General features: G+C 36.1%; 1 protein-coding gene across 3 annotated transcripts in view; it reads right to left on the minus strand.

Annotated features, from left to right (window-relative positions):
* slc4a2b (solute carrier family 4 member 2b) overlaps positions 1-20,408 on the minus strand; it is a 50,504-nt gene that overhangs the window by 18,491 nt on the left and 11,605 nt on the right. For all 3 annotated transcript variants that reach the window (XM_007569079.2, XM_007569078.2, XM_016680200.1), the window contains 5 exons: positions 14,510-14,682; positions 4,142-4,313; positions 3,433-3,659; positions 2,393-2,505; positions 820-1,040 (listed from right to left, as the gene is read on the minus strand). In XM_007569079.2, coding sequence (XP_007569141.1) covers positions 820-1,040; positions 2,393-2,505; positions 3,433-3,659; positions 4,142-4,313; positions 14,510-14,569 — 793 coding nt within the window. In that variant the 5' untranslated portion in view covers positions 14,570-14,682. The remainder of the gene's footprint in view (positions 1-819; positions 1,041-2,392; positions 2,506-3,432; positions 3,660-4,141; positions 4,314-14,509; positions 14,683-20,408) is intronic.

A 20,408-nucleotide genomic window follows, 5' to 3' on the forward strand; every position in this document is an offset into this window, starting at 1 on the left:
AAAAGGACATGTTAAAACAAAAATTAAAATACCAGCATATTTGCTAGTTAATAGGTAATGAAAACAGGAAATTTCACTTTGTTTTATTCATATAGTCATGAAGTTTTAAAACATAATCTAGCATATTTCACCCTCATCAAAAAGGTTTGGTAGCAGATTGTAATTCTGAAGTGCAAATGAAATTATAGCAAAATTATATTATTAGGCCTTTAACACCAATAGACAAAAATAAAAAAGTGGGAGGATAATATTACATCAAGCATGTTTTGTTTTTTTATTCATATTATTATAGTATGAAATTTTATAATTGTCTTAATGTTTTTTTTAATCAAACTAAGTTTTTATTTGTTGTTCTACCATTGATCTGTGATCTTATGAAGCATTTTGGTCACTGAGGTTGTTGTAAATATTTCATATAAATAAACTGACTTGAGGTAAAACATTGAAAAAATGGCACAAAACAAAAAAATCTGTTTAATTTTTTTTTAAATCTTTAATACTTTAATACTGTGCATAAGGTTGACATGGCAATCATAAAAATGAATGTTTATGACTGTTAAAGTGTCATTCAATAAATAATGACACCCTTAATGCAAAGTTGACTCTTTTAATGGACTTAATGCAAATTTTAATGCAATTTTGCTTTAAAAGTGTCATTATTTACCAAATGACACTTGCTGAAATGTTCATATTTATTACAGGTATCATGCGAGTCTTATGCACCCCTTCAGATAAAATGTAACCAAATCTTTTCTAGTTGCTGAACTTTTAAAATCGTTGATAAAATTCAGCCCTTCATCTAACTGCGCGATTACTCACTCTTGATGCCGTCCAGGTCGGCGGAGGCCAGTGTCAGGGCTTCGCTCTCGTCCGTGGGGATGCGCTGGTACTTGGCTTGCTCGGCGCCCGTCATGTTGCCCGTCCGTCGGCGCTCCTGCAGGTCGTAGCTGCGGCTGGCGGAGGAGACCCGAAGCAGAGGCGGGTTTTCGGGCGAAGCCGAACGGGAAGCGGGGCTTGGGGAGCTGGGCGAGTCGGGTTTACTGCGGGAAGGGGGAGAAAACGTGGAAATTTGAGATGTTTTTCTAAAGGTATTTTACAAATGCACAAACATGCTCACTAACTCGCCGCCGCCTGAAAGTTACTTCCGCAAGGCTAAAGTACGCATATTTAATTAAAATCAAATTAAATCTTAGCTCAGTTTGCTCTGGAGCCGAACGGACGAAAGCGTTATGCAGCGTAATCCAGGCTGAGAATAAAACCTCGTCAAGTGGAAAAGTCTGTGTCATGAGGCGGAGTCGACAGTAGAGACAGGTGATTTATGGGCCAATGAGAACAGGATTGCTCTGGTTCATCAGATGATGCCCAGCAGGCCCACTGCATGCCTGAGTCATGGTAACAAACAGCGAATACCTCAGAGTCTAAGGCGCACAATAACCTGAGAAATCTTTTCACCAGGCGATTTTTATTTGTTTATTTTATTCATTAAACTCTTGAGTTCTTCTATTTTTACACTACTTCTGCATACTCTGTGCCATTTCAGCCATTTAACTTTCACCAAATTCTACTTATGTGTCTTTTGGCATTTACATCTTCTACGGTTTAGAAATATTAAACTTTTTGTGACCACTGTAATGAATGGAAGATCCCATAATTTCTGAAAAATTCTGCGCTCATCCACAGCCAAATACTTCCACATAATTTAAGCTAGAAACTCCATTCATACTCTTAAATGTAGTCATATCCTTCTAACTAACTACTTCTGTTTATTTAAGCTTTTTTGCATCTTTTACAGATTTCATAAAATCCCTCTTCAAGTTTTTATTTGTATTATTCTCAGTCTTCAGAAAAACAAAACAAAAACAAAAAAAAACTCTGGCGGAACCTGAAACTGCTGCTGCGCATGTTACTGAACAGGTTGTTGCTAGGCAACCATAACCTCTGGTGGAACCAGAAACTGTTGCTGCGCATGTTTCTGAACAGGTTGTTGCTAGGCAACCATAACCTCTGGTGGAACCTGAAACTGCTGCTGCGCATGTTACTAAACAGGTTGTTGCTAGGCAACCATAGAATGAGTGAGTTAGTTGTTGCTAGGTAACCAAAGAGTGAGTGAGTGAGTGAGTTGATTCCACCAGCAGCAAACTTTCCAGATTGTTCTGGATCAGAGTTAAGTGAAATTATTCAATTCTATCGATTGTATCATCTATTGTTATTATTGATTTATTGTAAAAATGTATCTACTCTCTATGGTTTCTGTACACAGACCTGTAAGACGTTCCATTCGTTTAGTTCTGACTTTTTGTTTTTTTTCTTAGATTGCAGATCATCTGAAAAATGTTTTTATTTACAAACTATAGCACTTTGTCTTTTATTTAAGGAATAAAACGACACTCACTCGAAGATGGATGCATCTTTGGCTTCTGTTCTCACAGGAGACTGGGGAACATCGTTTAGGTCTCGGGTCGAGTTGCCACATCTCGAAATTTGGTCTTCATCCGATAAGAAAAACTAGAGGAAACGAAAAACGAGAGGTGCATTCACATCAGGAACTGAACAGCACAAAGAGGATTTTTTATGCTTTAATACCAATATAAAATGCTACTTTCGTTGTTTTCCACTCATGTCTATATTGCTTATATTATTTTATTTGCAACATTCTTCTTGCTGTTCTTTATTCTTAAAAAAAAAACAAAGCTGGCTTCGCTTTAGGAGCCTCTACTCGTTGGATTTGGTTTAGCCTTAAGATGATTTTAAATCATCTGTATATTGATTTAAAATTGAATATATATAAAATAATATTTTTTTAAAATCCCATTTAAAGTCTATTCTGAACGACTGATGTATAAACTGAATCAGTTTTTAATTATTTTCCCCTTAAATTAAATTTGCTGTAATAAAAAAACTGAAATAAAAATAGTTCTGAATATGATCAATAAGCAAAATATAAAACATATTCTATATACTTTTATATTGTAGTATAATACAAAATAAGCAATGAAGTCAGAAAACAAATTTATGATTCATAATATTTAATTAGTACAACAGATTATTAGGCCCGCACTAAGAAAAAATGTAAAAAAATTACAATAGTCATAATATCATGAGAATAAGTCGTAATATTGCAATTACTTTAGTAATACGACTTTATTCTCATATTTACTTTATTCTCAAAATGTTATGACCTTATTTTTATAATATCTGAACTTTAGTCTTGTAGTGCCATGACTGCATACTTTTATTTTCCTATTATGGCCTTAATACTCCATTGTACAAATCGTTTGGTTTTGTGTAAACTAATTTCATTTTCTTGAAGATTTCTGCATCAATGCTTCTTCATGCTCATCTGCTTAAAAAAAAGGTTCAGGTAATTATAACAAGGTTATAATAAAATATACTTGTAATAAATATCCTGTGAATAAATTATGTGAGCAGTACCTCTACATCTCTGGGTTTCTCAGACTCCGATAGAACAGAATTGGCCTCTATGCTCTCTTCCTCCTCTTCCTCTTCATCCTCCCCTTCCTCTATTGGGCCACTAGAGGGCGCACGGCTGCTTTTATGGTCCTTGTCCTTTTTCCTTTTCTTGCTGCCTTTCTTCCTTCGTCCCTCAGTCGGCAGTTTGGACAGAGGTCGGTGGATGTGACGAGAGTAGTGACGGTGGTCTACGCAAGAAAAAAAACAAAAAACAGGAAGTGAAGGTGAACTAGGAAAATAAAAATAAAAACTGACCACACAGAAACGCTACTGTACTCAGAAATCAGAGTTTTCACTTTCACCAACTGGCATAAAGATGGCGTCTTATAGACTTGGATAAAAGTTTACATACTTCAAACTTTAGACTGAAAAAGTGCAACAGAAAATGCCTCATTTTAAGCTTAATGTGAACTGTTTCATTTCTCATCCGTTCTTTACACTTCAAAAGAAAAGTTTCAATACTTCAAAGTTGAGACTAAAAATGATTTTTGAATTATGTTGCATTTTTAGCGATAAAAAGAACTGAATTGTTTCTTCATAGTATTTTTTTTCCCTTTCATACGTTTTAGAAAACTTTACCAGGGAATAATTATTACTTGTGGAACAATATTCAACAGTTTTAACGTTTGACAGAATAAACGGAGGCAATCTGAACGCTCTTTGTTCTTACATTCGATGTCCTCCTCATGGTAGGAGTGAAGCAGCTCGTCCGGAACAGAGGCCGCAGGGCGGAGAATGTGCTGGAAACGTTGAACGCCCAAAGCTTTGTTCAGGTCGCCCTCATCCTCCTCTTCTCCCCGACGTTGGTGACCGTGAAGCGGAGAGGCTGGAGAAGCCTCTGGCTGCAAAAAACAAAACAGAAAATACAAAGGAGATTGGAAAGAAAAAAGATGCAATGTTTATGTAGGAAGGCAGAGCGACAGTCTTCAGTCAGAGGCCTCTTCAGATCTGTTGCAAGACTGACTGCTACAAGAGATCCTTCGTACCCATCCAAAACAAGTATTTAATTGTTGAATACTTTATTATTCAAAATACTTAATTTTCTTTTAGGATAAATTAAGTATTTTGAATTGGATTTGATCCCCACACTGTACAGCTCTACTGTGAACAAAAAAGTACAGAACAAGGTAGGAAATAATCTCATTTAACTAGCTTTGTCTACTTTGATTTTTAAAAAGTAGGCTAAGAATTATATACATGTTCCTTTGTTTTGTATTTACCATTTGTATTGATTGTATTTATTTACAAAATGTGTGTAGTCATGTCATTTTAACCTTGTTTGTATAAGGTTTGCTTTTAGCTGGACAAGTTACTCATCATACAGGGACAACAGATGAAAAATAGCTTTTTGGCCCATTCTTGTGCATTTACAAAAATTTTAATATGCATTGCCCCTTGCAAATGAATGAAAATATTTCTAAATTAGCACCTCAACATACAATTTTGATCACAAAAACAATTTTAAAAACATTTGGAGGGACTAATCAATGTGAAGAGATGTTGAATATTATTATTTTTTATATATATATTTCAATAGTTTGTTGGTGGCTTTTATCAGTAAATTCTGGCACAACCGACCCTTTAAAAGCCTTTATGAACTTGATATGACCCGAGATTATGTGCTACTCTCTTCCGCAAACTCTAGAGGGCGCTGTAGTCCTGTAAATCATTCCTAACGTCATATGACCGATCCTCGCATGCCTGGGATCTCAAATAGCTTTAAACAGGAAACGGCAGCCAAGTGCTTCGATCGGTTACACTCGTTTCCACGCTGCGGTGTGACTCGGATCACGTGGGTGATACAAGATCCCTTTGTTTTCCGCCCACGCAGCCCCGCCGGTGGGATATTGTGACACGGGTTGATCGATTCCAGCGGGGAGTCACGAAGAAGAAGCGTCGCCATGGCAACTCTGGAGGTTGCAAAGACCTTGCGGCAAAACGAAGACCTGTGTCAAAAGTCGCCTGATGCTACGTGATAAACTTCTCAGGAATTTGAGTCAGATTCGTGAGATTACCTGGAGTTTAGGATACTTTAAATATCTTTTAGTTTGTGCCGAACATAAAGAAAAATATCTAACTACATCTTAGCATTTCAAGCCTAATTTTCAGCAGATGTGTAATAAAGACAATAAGCTCATAAAAAAAATCAATCAGAACATGATAACAGACTTCCTGTCTGAGCAGGAAGTTACGTGGTTCCTTCTTCGCTCCACATTCATCCCAGATGTTTTCAAAGATTTAGGCGTGAATACAGAGTAGGGGGTAAAGGATTCCCATAAAACCCCAATTAGCTGTTATATAGTGACAACAGGTTTTACAACAAACACCAAGGAGAGGGGAAGTTCAAAACTAACCTGCAGAAGTTTAAACATGCTTAAGCAAACATTAAGTATTGACCCCAAATCAGCTGCTACTTCATAGCTGCATGGTAATTCACCTTAAGTATATTAGAAATATACTTAAAATATATTTCAAGTACATTTATATACTTAAAAAAAGTATATAAACATATGAATTATTCTGCTTTAAACTAGATTTTAAGCTAATGAGCTGCTGCCATCGTTGTGTTGATCTGATATCAAAAGGACACAGCTAATGGGTAAATGCTAAATGTTAGCCTAGCGTCTTCTTGTAGCCTGATATTTGTAGTTTTGAGGCTCGAGTTAATTGCATAGTTTGTCATTTATGCGTAATTAATCACATTTTATTCAAAAACTAGACAAAATATGTAACGTTTTCAAATCCAAAACCTTTTTTGCTGCTAAATTATTGAATAAATAAACGTATGAGCTCAACAAAAAGATTCGTTTTGAATCCGTTATTTAGGTTATTCAACCATCAGAACTTTGAATTAGGTCTAAAACCACTCTATATATGATGATGCAGTTCTTGTATCAAAGTGTTCTGTTCATGAGACTATTATACAGAGTGTCTTCAGTCAGAGGAGTTTTAGAGTTGCTGTAACAGACTGCTGCAACAACTCTAAAGAATCTTGGATAATACAAGTTACATTTAACTTCTATTTAAATGTTGCCAAACAATAAAGCAGTATGTTTTTAGTAAGTCTTTAGACATTAACTCAAGTAAAAGGACAAGTCTAAAACCTACAAAAGCAAAAATATTTCTGCAAGTAAATATTTTAATGGGTTAAAAACTGATTTAGTAATAAAATAAAAATTAAAAAAATATCTAATTCAGTCAATTCAAAAAATTGTGCTGTGTTTATTTTCACTTATATTTTGGTTTTGTAGTGAGTATATAGCGATTAAATAGATGAGTGGAGGATTATGGTTGCGGTAAAAAGGATTTTTCATAACCAATACCCTGAGGAGTCAAGAAAAAAATCAAGTTCAGCCAGCAGCAGCGAATGACAGGTGCAGTTTGAAAAACAGCAGGCGATTTCCATCACAGCTCACTGCTGAGGGATAAAGCAGCAAACCGCTGCAGGAACCAGGAACCGTTCTACTTCTGCTCGTCACTGCATAAAGTCTGGTGCCATCACAATCAGATGAGATTATTTTAACTACAAAACACCAACAAAGAGGGACTGGCACCATTGGAACAAGCTGGCAGGAAAGTGGGATGAAAATCTTAAACTGTTCATCTTTAAGAGAAAATAGAAATCTAATTCTTGAAAGCATTTGTGAGTTTAACACACTTACCACCTGCAAAGCCGTTTGCAGAAAACTTTGTATAAATTAACTTTAAATAAGATGCTCACTGGTTGATTAAGATGGAAACACTTCAAGTCAATAATCAGAAATATGACACAGGCAATAAAAGGGATTGCAACAAAATCTAAAGCAACCGTCAATTTTTGAGAGAAGGACTTAAAACTTTAAATAAAATAACTGTTTTGTTATGTAGAAGTTGTGGAAAACCCCAAAATTCATATATTATGCAAACTTTTATTTGTTGTAGCTTGAAAACTGTTGCACTTTGGGTGCAAAAAAACCTAAATGAATGAATTAAACAGAAAATATCATTTATGTTCACAGGAGGGAAATGTAGAAGTAACTGAAGCAAAGTCAGGCAAATGGAAACTTATTCATACAATAAAGAAAACTGTTCAATAAGGACTTAATAGTTCACCGAGTGATTCCTGCAGATTTCATGCATGCAATTGCATCCGAAGTGGTCCATATTATTGATTTACTGAATGAGACCAGTGCTGCATTATAAATAAACTGATCTCAGTGTTAATGTGTTTGCACAGCGACTGTGCTGTATGCTGGAGCCGCAACAGATTACATGCAGAGCGAGTTAGTCTCAAATCCCACAGAGTCAGCAGTTAGAGGGAAACCAGGGTTGACCCGGCTGTTGCTCCACTCGTCATCATGTTGCACCGTGTGGTTTAGCCGTCGCTCCGTTCCCGTCTCAACATGACACTGCATGGAAACCTGAGCCAAGGCTGCAACTCTGTTTTCATTACAGATGACCAGAAGAATTTGCATTATGCAAGCAAATTTTAATCACTTCCCTGTTGCATCATGTGGGTTTCCCTGAAAATCTGAGACATCATTACCAATTATTCTTTAAATAGCTTTTTATTGTTTTAAAAAATGCTTAAGATCACTTTTAAAAATCTGCCTCCAGAGCAAAGACAGCAATAGTGGCTGTCCACTGCACAAACACAATATTAATAAGTATTTTTATCTAGATCCTAGTGCATGTTTTAGCACCCTTGAAATAATACTAAACTAATTCACAAATAACATTTCAGTAAGATATGAGAATTTGTTTTATTTGGTTAAATCCTTAATATTTCTTTAAAAAAAAAAGTCTTGGCTCACTTATTTCTAGTACTTTTTCATCATATTTGACATAAAACTCCAATTTCTTACTAAAAAGTTACCTGTATGTTAGTTTTTATCTCATTTCAAGTGCACCAACATATTTGCACTAAAAACTAGTTTTTAAACATGTAAGATTTTGTGTTTTTACAGTGTAATGGGATTTTATTTCATTAAGTTTATTAACTAATATTTACCTAGTTATTCTTTAGGCTCTCTAAAGTAGCTAATGATGACTAAAGGACTTGGGAGAAAAAGAGTATATATCACAGAGAAGTGGAAAGTTGAACGATTATATAAACAAAAGCATAAACTTTGCTACAAAGTAGCCAGATATTGTAAACTAAGCTGCTCTGTATAAAACGGATTCAGTCATCAGCGTTTAGCAAAAGTGAAACTGTAAGATGGTCAAACCATCTGCCACAAAGTCAGAGAGACGGCGATACGTCAGCTGCTCTTACACCATGTTTCTTTATTATGGTCTTTAAATGGCAATGCAACACAATGAAAGGTTAAAATAAACTGAGCTTCTAAGTGAATCAAACATAACCCACACAAATCCTTCTAAGGAACTGCCTGATTAAATAGTTAGTCACTAAAAACAAAAACAAAGTTCAAAAACAACTCGGTAAAACCCACAAACTGATGTCGTTTTGATTACAACCGTCAGAGGCCACATCCTCTGATGGTTGTAGCAGATTTTGTACTTCTGAACATCTTTGATGTTCAGAAGTACAAAAATATCCGTTTAAGGTGGATGAGAGGAAAAAGAAACGTCAGGAGAAACTGAAGTTCCTTTAAGCACATAAGAATAAAACCTCACCTGCCTTCAAGCTGGATTGTTGTGAAATATTAATTTCCCAAAAAAGACAAACAAAAAGTTTCCAACAGTCAAAAAGTGACTTGTTCCTCTCAGTCTGACTAAACCCAAAAGTTACATCTTATTCATCATCATCATCATCTTGTTTTATTGGAGCTTTCATCTCTTCCATAAGCGTATCTTCCTGAAGTACTGATGTGGAAGTACTGCTCCTTTTTTCTTTATGTGCCTGCATCCATGTGCAGATAGCAACTCGGCAGCAGCTGCACGCTGTATTCAAAGCATTAACAGCCAGTTAATGGTTTTTAAAATTCCTTTGTAAAACGTAAATGGCAAGTCCTCTCAGTAATCTAGTGGATTGGACATCACGTGACTTACTGTGCTGTTGCTTTGCATTGAGTTGGGAATATCGGGGGTCGAGAAAATTACACAATCAAGCAAAGAATCTGAAAAAGGGACGTAATGTTTTAATTGAAAACCAAGGGTGTAACTTTGTGTTGGTGATAACAAGGTCCAAAGGGAATCACTTTACAGGTCAGTAAAAAACTTTAATTAAAAATGTATGTAAGAAAGTGGAGCGTAGGTTAGCTATATTAACTCTTAACATGTACCCTTGCTGCGCAGTTCGGAGTATTTCGATTCAATTGACACAAAATAAAGTGAACTACACACCTTAACAGGTAGACACTCCTAAACAGGACACTCCTTAGGAGTGGAAAAACACTGTCAAAACACTTTTTAAATTCCTTCAGTGTTCAGTGGCAAAAAAAAAAAGAAAAATCTGACTTCGATGCTCCTAATTCCATGATTTACAATCTTAAGAAAACAAACATTACAGAGAAAGCTCAAATTTTTTAGAGCCTGGGTCAAATTCCTCTTAAAAAAAAAAAAAAAAAAAAGCAGGAAGTCAAATACTAAAATGGTATTTTCANGTGGTTGAAGAAAAATACACAGAAAAGCCGCACCGGGCTACAATGCGCTTGGTTCAAAGTTTAGGAAAACAGTAGCAGCTTATAGACGGGAAAATACGGTACCGTAGGTGAAATTGAATAATTTCCACGGCACACCTGACAATCACTCACGGCACACTAGTGTGCCGCGGAACAGTGGTTGAAAAACACTGATCTAGTGGATTGGACATCACGTGACTTATTGTGCTGTTGCTTTGCATTGAGTCGGGAATATCGGTGGTCGAGAAAATTACAAAATCAAGCAAAGAATCTGAAAAAGGGACGCAATGTTTTAATTGAAAACCAAGGGTGTAACTTTGTGTTGCAAGTTGGTGATAACAAGGTCCAAAGGGGAATCACTTTGCAGATCAGTAAAAAACTTTAATTAAAAATGTATGTAAGAAAGTGGAGCATAGGTTAGCTATATTAACTCTTAACACGTACCCTTGCTGCGCAGTTCGGAGTATTTTGATTCAATTGACACAAAATAAGGTGAACTACACACCTCAACAGGTAGACACTCCTAAACAGGACACTCCTTAGGAGTGTAAAAACAGTCATAACACTTTTTAAATTCCTTCAGTGTTCAGTGGCAAAGAAAAAAAAAAATCTGACTTCGATGCTCCTAATTCCATGATTTACAATCTTAAGAAAACAAACATTACAGAGAAAGCTCAATTTTTTTAGAGCCTAGGTCAAATTCCTCAAAAAAAAAAAAAAGCAGGAAGTCAAATACTAAAATGGTATTTTCAGCATTAAATCTGCTCTAACAATTTCTACTTTTATGTAGAGTTACATTTACACGAGTGGTGTCCAAACCTTTTGCCCTGTAGATCAAAACTGGCAAATTTAAAATCCTACCTGGCCACAAAATTCATTAAATTAATAATGCAAAATTTGTTTTGTTTTTTTCTTCTTTTAAATATGTATACAATTAAAGATCCAAGATCTAAAAGAAAATTGCCTCAAGCCGTTGCCTTATTTAGAGGAAAACTAAATTTTTTATTTTGTTGGCCTAATTTTTTACCTTTGTGGTCAGGGTTACCATAGTAACCACGTACTCGGTCTAATTTGTCCAACCCAATGTACACAGATCTAAATTTTATTAGTGAAACTAATCTATCCTTGTAATAAAATCAATAGAGAATATATTTACGGATCGGTTTGTCACTATGAACAGTGATTTCTAGAGCAATGAAATTGTAAAAGTGTCTAAAACTAATGTCAGTTTATTCTAATATATTAATCGTTTCACAGAAAAATTGTTCTCTCCTGCGTTTGTTCCAATTTGTTTTTTTTTTTGTAAATTTTAATTTAGCATTTTTTTTGGTTGAGCCGTTGCATGTTTGGACAATCATCCCCTCTGGTTTTGGATGATGTGCAGCTGGAAGCAATTTTGAGCTTACTTTTTTTTTTTTTTTTTCACTTTCGGACAGTTGCCATCATACGTAACCAGAGTTGATTAAATTTCTCTCTGGGATAAGTTTCTTCTTCCACTAATTTTCAACTGCGACGTTACAGCAAAGAAGAAACTGTCAACGTGTCAATAAATGCAGAATATCTGGACAACCAGAGAAATGGACCTGGACCATTTCAGATATTCAACCAGAGAAAGCTGGTTGAATATCTGGACAACCAGCTTTCTCTGGTTGAGCTAGCGTTTCTCTGGACAACCAGAGAAGAGCGGTAAGCTAACTGAATGAAATGTTTTAAGGAAGCATGTGGACTAGAGTAAATATTAACCAGACGCAAAGTTCATAAAGAGGTTAAATTTACCCAAATCAGGCTATATATAGACTTTGGAAGTCAGTACATTGAGATTTTAGAATAATATCTTATAAAAAAGAAACCAAAACTAAGAAATGATGCTTCAGATTCACACATTAACCCAAGCACGAGATAAAAAACAGGGGAAAACTCACCTTAAACGAGTACAGAAAGTCCATTAATGCCACTGAGATTTGTTAAAGAAGCCAAAAACAAAAGTAGGAAAATTCAATTCATGCTAAACTAAAATGTTTTCCACTCTTTGGTTGCTCGACTTTATATGATCGGTTGGAGTCAAAAAACGACGTCACTTTAAACGTTTAACATGTCTTTGAATTCAAACAGGGTTATGTGAATTCAGTACACATTTACCGACTGGAAGGGAGACAATGATTAACCTGCTGGGGTCAGTGCCAAGATGACAGCCAATAACCTCCAGCACAGAGTCACAGAGTCACACAGAGCAAACATTTTTATCTCTACGCAGCTTCTTCAACAACAGCTATCAGATTCTGGTCCAAAACATCTTAATGGGAACAAAATGCAGAAAAAGATAAATGACTGAAGCCAAAGAAAAGTTTAAGAAAATTTTGTTAAACAGCAAAAAAAAAAAAAAACTTACAGTATTTTATCAATATTTCCTTTAAAAATAAAGTCTACATGTGGAAAAAATGCATGAATTAATTCCTCATTCTTTTTTATAATTTGAGAGAGTTCATGCTCTGAAACATCTGCATTTTAGATGTGTGTGTTTTAAGACAAGGGCTAAGATTTCCAGAATGTGAACAAAACTCGAAAAAAGCAGGAGAAAAGCAGGATCCACTTTAAAAAGACAAATTTTATTATGATCTCAGGCTATAGTCACTTAAGATAAATACGAATGTCCTTAAAATATTTTCCCATACTCCCTTTTACCATCTCCCCCCCACCCCAATCACCAAATATAAAATATATGTAGAACAAATAAAATGCTGCATCTGCACTCTCTTGTTTGCAGAGGTAAACTGTAGGCTGTAGATATTTTGTTTAAGGTAATCTCCGTTATCCCTTACAATCCAAGCTTATTTTCCATCATTTACATTGATGTTCATTGAGAATAAACAGCACTAAATAGATCTTCATAGTTTTAACGGGAATCAATGCAATTTATATAGTTTTGGTGCAATAAAATAATAAAATTGAGTCAGAATATAGTGGCAATGTTTAGTTTTTGAAGTTTTTCATTAACCTAAAATGAGACCGAGGTTTTTAGGCGGACCAGAGTTCATTTTTTGGTCCCCAAACGAACTAGAGTTTGATTAAAATGGACCAACCATGGCTGAACTGAATTAACCCATCGTTGTGTGGAACAACAGGACAGTTCTGGGAAACAAAAGAAAAGTTTGAAGCAGTGGCTCTTTTTGGGTCAAGACGACACTAAATCCATTTAGTTTTTGCAACGTCAGCATTTCCACACCCCCTTTACAAGCAGAGGTTCAGAAACAATGGCAGCCTTTCTGGGAAAGCCTCTACTTGAGATCATAATAAGAGCTGCTGTGAAATGAGAATTAATCAATACAAAATTAAAAAACAACAACAGATCTTATTCTTGGAAAGCTACCCTGCAGTTCCCAGACCTCCCAAAGCTGAGGACTTACAGCAATAGGAGCATAATAGAGCTCAGTTTTTTTACTTTAGCGCCGTTCAAAGTTAATCATGACATGAGCTTATTGAGATGAAGACCCAAAGGTGAAGTAATTAAGTGTATTTTGGCTGCTGACCAACTGCTTTTAACGCATTACCAGAAATCCTTACACAGGCTTTGTGGCCATTTATTTTACTTCAACATGAAGAGGGAACATGATTTAATGCATCTATTTTTCATTCAATCTTCTAATAAATAAATTTTTCTGTGCGTATACAACTCCAGGTTTCATTTTAACATTATAGATGTGAAGTTTGTCAAAATTTGTCTACTTATTCTTTGAATTTATTTTGTTTAGCCAGACATTATTGTATTAAGGTTCTGTTAACGCTGCTCTTGGCAGTTGGTGGTCACCATAGCAACTAGTAACCGACAGCTCCTCCCCCTTTTTTCTGTTGCCGTTAACAACTGTGGAACATATTAGGATTAACTCTGTTTTCTTTACAAGTATTATATTTTAAACAAATTTAATCACAAAGTATTTCATGAGTGATTTTCTGTGTTTTGTACACATTTTTAATGTTGTGGATTTTAGCTATGTTTAATTTTACAACTGTTAACTGCTCACTGGGAACTTCTTGTACTACTACTTGTATTTTATTAAATCTATAGGGGTAGAAGCTGCTAGACCAACTTGATTTCTTCTTTTGTTATATTAAATGCAGTTCTGTGTGAAGTCAACCTATTATACATATTTATTAGTGTTTACTTTTGGAGTCAAGTTTGGAACAATTAAAAGTGACTAGATTTATACAAGCACAGCAAAAACGAAAAAAGTGACAAACACCAACTTTCTGTGCCAAACAGAACCAAGGAAGCTGAAGCAGCAGAAATCCTGCACATGGATTTCTGGATAAAGGGAACCGAAACCTTTGCAGCAAAATTGTCAAGCAAAACAAGCCCCAAAAAACTGCTGTGAGCAGCAGGGGAGCTGCATTAATCCGCTTCATTACCAGCAGATTTTATCAAATGGGCCTGACCTGACCCGAGTAGGGCTTCCCAACATGTTGCCGTGTAAACTTACACTGTGAACAACTGATGCAACAGCATCTGTAACCTGGTCGGGTGCGCTGGGGTTGCTCATGGCTCTGCAGGGAAAGTTGCTGTTGTTCAGGCTCTGGGAAGCTGGTTTGGACTGGTGCGGCTTTAGCCCTTCTCTTTCTCACTGGGACTCAGACAGCTTTTGGGCAGCATAACCTGGAGAAACACAAACCAACGAGAGAGTCTTTGTTTACGGTTCAATAATCAGGGATTTTCTGACACCTGGAATAGAAATGGTTGATGATTTTCCCCCATTATCCACAGCCTGGCCAAAAAATGATGCAACTATCTTATTGGATATTTGCACGATCACAACCACCTTCCAACTGTCAAGTTATTTGACTCCAGCTGATGCAATAAGTTGTCTCTCAATTCTTAACCATGTTGAAAGACCCATCCTGTGGTAGTAGAAATTATGCAAGTCTGCTTAAGAGTCAAATCATCGGCAGAGAAAACATCTAGCAGAAACTGCTAAGATTAGGTTGAGAATTGTTTAACTTTATTAAGAAGTATAAGAAAAGTGGTGAACCATCGTCTGTGAGGAAGAAATGTGGTCTGAAAAAAAAAAAAAGCCCTGAATGATTGTGATTGGCATGATCAAATGTTTGACGACATCAGACTGAAGAAAAATAAAAAGAATCCATGTTTAAGAGTAAAAGTAAGAGCATTTCCACTTACAACATAAAGGGAACTCTAACAGCTATATGGCCATAAAAAAACAATAATCATGAAGCTACGCAGAAAAAAAAAAGTTTCAATTTGCAAGGGAACATAAAGATTGGACTCTGGAGCAAAGGGTGATGGTCATGAGTTCAGATTTACCCTCTTCCAGAAAGATGGCTGCTTCAGGGTAAAAAGAAGCAGGTGAAATGATTAACCATCATGATTACGATCAGATTCAGCAACATTATTACCTGAATGTACTGAGTGACCAATGCAACACTGGGTGGAAAAGTCTTGTGGCACTTCAGAAGCTTATTGAAACAAAGCCACAGTAAATGTGTGCTATAGTCAAAAGTAAAGGCCATCTAACAAAATATTAGTGACAACTTTTGGGGGGGCCAGAGTGTTGCTACAATGGGCCCAGATTTCCTTCTGCAAGCCCCTGAAGCTCCTAGTTTCATTTTACAATAAGGTCAGTGTTATAAACCGAATTTCAACATATATCTGAACAACTATTGGTGTTCATCCTACAGTGTTTCCAATTAGAGCCAAATACTGTAAAATTCCTTTACAGTTATACCATTGCAGGTTTTACACAATGTTATTTATTATAATCTAAAGTAATCTTTTGATACAAATTTGCATAACTTACATTTCTACTATTATGCCTATTGCTTCTTAATACAATCACTCATTTCCATTCCTTAATCGCTTAGTGTCACTAAAACGCTTCAAACTCAAAATTAGAAATAACTTGGCAGTTTGTCTACTCTGACATATCAGTTGTAGATTTTTCATGTTACCATATAGCTCAATGTTAAGATTTACTGAGCTTTAGTTAAAATAGAAAATAAATAATGTTCACGTAAGAGCTTTAAAAATGACATATTTGACCCCCAAATTTCAAAATCTAGCACATCAATGTAAACAGTGCAGTGATTTACAATTTGCTTAGCAGGAAGATGCAAACCAAACCAAGTAGCCTAAATACAAATCTACGCCATTTATTGCAGGCCTTGCATCAGTTTTCAAATACTTTATAAGGTCATTAAGCATTTAGTCAGATAAGACCAAGATAACAGCCCTACTGTGCAGGGAAACCATTGATAAGCAGCAGATAATGCTTCTTCCAATGTCCACCTTCAGAAACTCTGAATTACCTCACTAGCAATATCAATAATTGTATTTCTGCAGTCCAAAGGATTGGACTCGTTTCTTTGTATTTCCATTCTACTAAAGCAGGTGTTAAGATATTCACAGCAGCAATCAGAGATCTGATAGACCTTCCTGGAATCTGAACACAATCATATTAATGACTGACGGATTGAAAAAGAGGCATTAAAGCACTAACATGTAAAGAAACTCCAACTAACGTGCCAATTCCTGCACTGCAGTTCACAAGATAAAAAGGCGAGAGATTCAAAAAGAGCAAGTGTTTGAGCTTGAATGTGCTTAAAGATTACTTTCTCAGTAAACTTAGACCTCACCACTCTGGAAAAGACAGAGCTCGCTACACAGGGATAAAGTTACCAAACCCTGGGATTCTGGGTAAAAGCCCTGGGAACCAGTTCATCTACCTCAGGGCAAGTCTGCAATAACACCGCTAGGATAACAACGATCAGAGGCGATAACAATAACAACACGTGAAATCATCCTTCCAAGAGAGGCAAAAAAAACAAACAAACAAAAAAAAAAAACTGATTTAAATCCTTCTACCTGGTTCATTCCGGCTTTCAGTCAGCTGATTTAAAAAGCGTTGACTGATTCTTGTGCAACAGCTTCAAAGAACAGAGACATTGATGAGTGCCGACAGCTCATAACGAAGCCAGTCAAGTAGTTAGACACGTTTTTGCAGAAGTCGTGCACCTTACACAGCCTTCTGAAACAAAACCAGATTTTCCCCTCTAACTTCCAAACTTTTCCGTGCTAGATTTAGAAAAGGCATTAAATGGTTTGGGGAAAAATCTTGTTTCTGAGAGGAAGCAAGTTTGAAAACAGGAAGTAGGTAACTGCATCAGAGTCAGACCTCTGAGGAGTTTTAAAATCTGGAATTCTTTCTTGGATCGGTCACATTTGACAGAACAGAAAGAGAAAGGCATAAATGGGTAAAAAGTCACAAGTATATAAAGAAGTAACTTTAGACAGTTATGAAAAATGCAGACCTGTTTTCAGATATTAAGTCAGAAGTCAGACTGAATGAGTAATGAGTCAATTTAGATGCAAATTATGGAAAGTGCCTCATGTTGACTAAAAATTGCCAAGAAGAAGTTAAAGCAGTTCTTGTGCGACCTTCAGACATCCAACGTCCCTGCATGATTGGGATGACTTCAGGGTACAGGGTACATTTTGGAGGTTGTGTTTCTCCAAAATGTAAGAACATGAAACAGTATCGCTTTAAAGGTGGTGTGGCCTGTGGGCCATTTGAGGAACCTTTGTGAGGTCCACCTCAACCACAATCCAAGAAAACTTATAAGGAGACATTTTCCTTGGCAAGTTAACAATCTTCAGAAAATGTTAGATACAACACAATAGATGTATTTAAAGATGACCTATTACGGTTCTGCCTAGTTCTACCCAGAATTAGCTTTTTTAGGGCCTATTGTTACTTTAAATCCAATTAAGCTACTGCTTCACTCGTGTAAAAATGGCTGCAAACAGATCTGCAATTTGCTTCGAAAAGCAGAAGTGGTGCCTCCTGCACAACCAACAAGAACACAGCAAGTGGTTTTTGAATAGTAACTCAACAATTAAACACCTCTCATTTCCAGCAGCCATTGTCGAGCACATACAGTGGTAAAACCAGTTGACCAAACATGCTGGAGCTCAGCTTGAGTTGCTAGGCAACGGCGCAGTGCCCATCGATGGCGAGTTATCAAGAGGTTTTTGAAAGGACTCATTTTCCAGACACCAAAAAAACCAGTTGGATATACATCTATAGCTTAAGCGCTTGGATTGTTTTTTGGAAGCAATTGAGATCCATAAAAATTAGCAAAACATGAATTTTGCATCATAAGACCCCTTTAAACTACGCCACCCATCAATGTTTTATAGAGATTTAATTCAAATACATTAATAAAAGTCACACAACCCCAGTGGAAATCTGAGTGAAGGAAAGGTAGACCTCCCTTTTTGGAGAATGGAGAGAAATTTTAAGAAATACTCAAAATTTTCATCATTACTGTTCTCAGGTACAGATTTAAGTGATCACAAACATCCAGGATTGTTGATTATTCACAAGCATAATCGCCTCAGGTGCTTAAAATCTTGAGCCTGTCTGATTGGAGGATATTCTTGACGCATTCATCTATAATTTATCATAATAAAAAACAGCAATACCAAGAAAAAATAAACTGATATGAAATGATAAGGTCATGAGAACACAAAGTGAAGAAAGAGCCAAGAACCCCAGAGTAATAAACAAAATCTGATTAGTACAACTTACAAGGATTTCTATCTGGGAGACTTTTGCTTTAGTTGGGCTCCCACAGGGTTTACCAGACTGAACTCATTTGTGATTATGGTCAAACCAAGACACCCCTCACTTCTTCCAAGCAACTAAACCTCAACTCTTTCCCCATTTCCTCTCCAAATTCTCCTTGAAAAGTCCTTAGATTGTGAAGACTGCAGGAGCTTTAAATGTACTTTGTTGTTACTCATCAAGCCAGGAGTTTGAAGTTAAAGATTTGCAAAATGCAAACAGGTTAGCATGTCAGACACTGAGCTGTTCGAATATCCTTCATTTAGTGTTGGTACTCAAAAACAACAAATTCATTGCGTTATTAATTTCCTTATTGGCTACTGAGAATACAAATTAAGGTTTTGGTAAAGAACAGAGCAGGAATGTGACTTTGTATAAGCATTTACAGACTATATCTAAAAAAATAAATGTAAATTTTAAAAGGCAAATAATTTATTTTAAGTTATCAGCAAATTTCAAAGCTGAAACTAACAAAAATGTCATATCTAGTAGAAATGCCCACTTTTTATCCAAAAGTAAAACTCATACGGATTAATGTCACACCAAAACATATAAATCAACCATTTATTTATTTTTTTTGATTTTGTAGATTTTGATTTACAGCAAATAAAAACACAAAAATAATTTTCTGAAAATTAGATAACCATTTAAAAAATGGATTTTAAACTAGAAAAGTTGGGTCATGTTATCGTTTACGTAATCATGCAATGTTGTCAGTTGTTCGGCAGATGTTCGGCAGACAGTCATCAATACCACCTATTAGAAGGGCTAGTCACAGACGATCATTGGAAGCACCTTCGTTTGCTAAAAAGTTGGGTGGTAGGACAAAATGTGAAGATTGTAACAAAGCCCGTTTACTTCAAGAGTTTCAATGGAAATCCCTGACTTTGTTAAGCTAGTTATGGACCAAAAAAAAGAACATCCAAAAGCATCAAACTCTAGCAAATAAGAACTGGATTGTTAAATGTGCAGTGAATCCACTTATTTTTATTCAAGTTGTGAAAATTTTGATGCCAATTTGTTGGTATGCACCTTCTTTCCTGCCTCATACTTTGACAGGTTATGTTTTATGACTCTTTGCAGTTGGAAATCTTTTGCTTTCATCTCCAAATATTTTAGTAAAACCAGAAGCCTTAAAATCCTTTGTTGCGCCTGAGGAAAAGGATAAGAAGAAAAAGCACGGCGGTCAGATGGCTGGACGGAGGTCATGAGCCCGGCTTGAACTCCAGACAAGCCGTCACACGCGTCTTAAGCCGGCGTTCTGGTGAAGACGCCCTGACCGGGCACGGCTTCAGTCTGCAGCCCAACACGCGAGCGCCGGCCGCTGATTGCACAGTTCTGTGCCAGTTCAATCCGACAAGAATGCGTAATTAAAGAACAACTCAATAACATGAAAATTATGCCAATAAAAAAAAACCGCCTTTTCACTAGAAATAGACTCTTGAACGCAAAGTTCAAAACTCGACAAATAAAGGCCTTTACTTATAAAAAGCAGGACAATGAGAGGGAAGAAATAAAAAGTTTAGACCCTTGTAAAAACAAGACTGAGGACTTAATTTGGATTTGTCCTGCAGACTGAGGCTGTTTTTTGGTTTTGCCTGTTGAAGAATTTGTTTTAATTGTTGCTGAGAGTTTAAAGTGAAAGATAATTTGTCCTTTGGGTTTTATGTGGAACCATTAAATGCAACATTTCCTGCCGTACAACTAATCAAACAGAGTAATTAGCTTAAAAAACACTAAT

This window comes from Poecilia formosa, unplaced genomic scaffold (assembly GCF_000485575.1).
Source record: "Poecilia formosa unplaced genomic scaffold, Poecilia_formosa-5.1.2 Scaffold236, whole genome shotgun sequence".
NCBI classification, from domain to species: Eukaryota; Metazoa; Chordata; class Actinopteri; order Cyprinodontiformes; family Poeciliidae; genus Poecilia; species Poecilia formosa.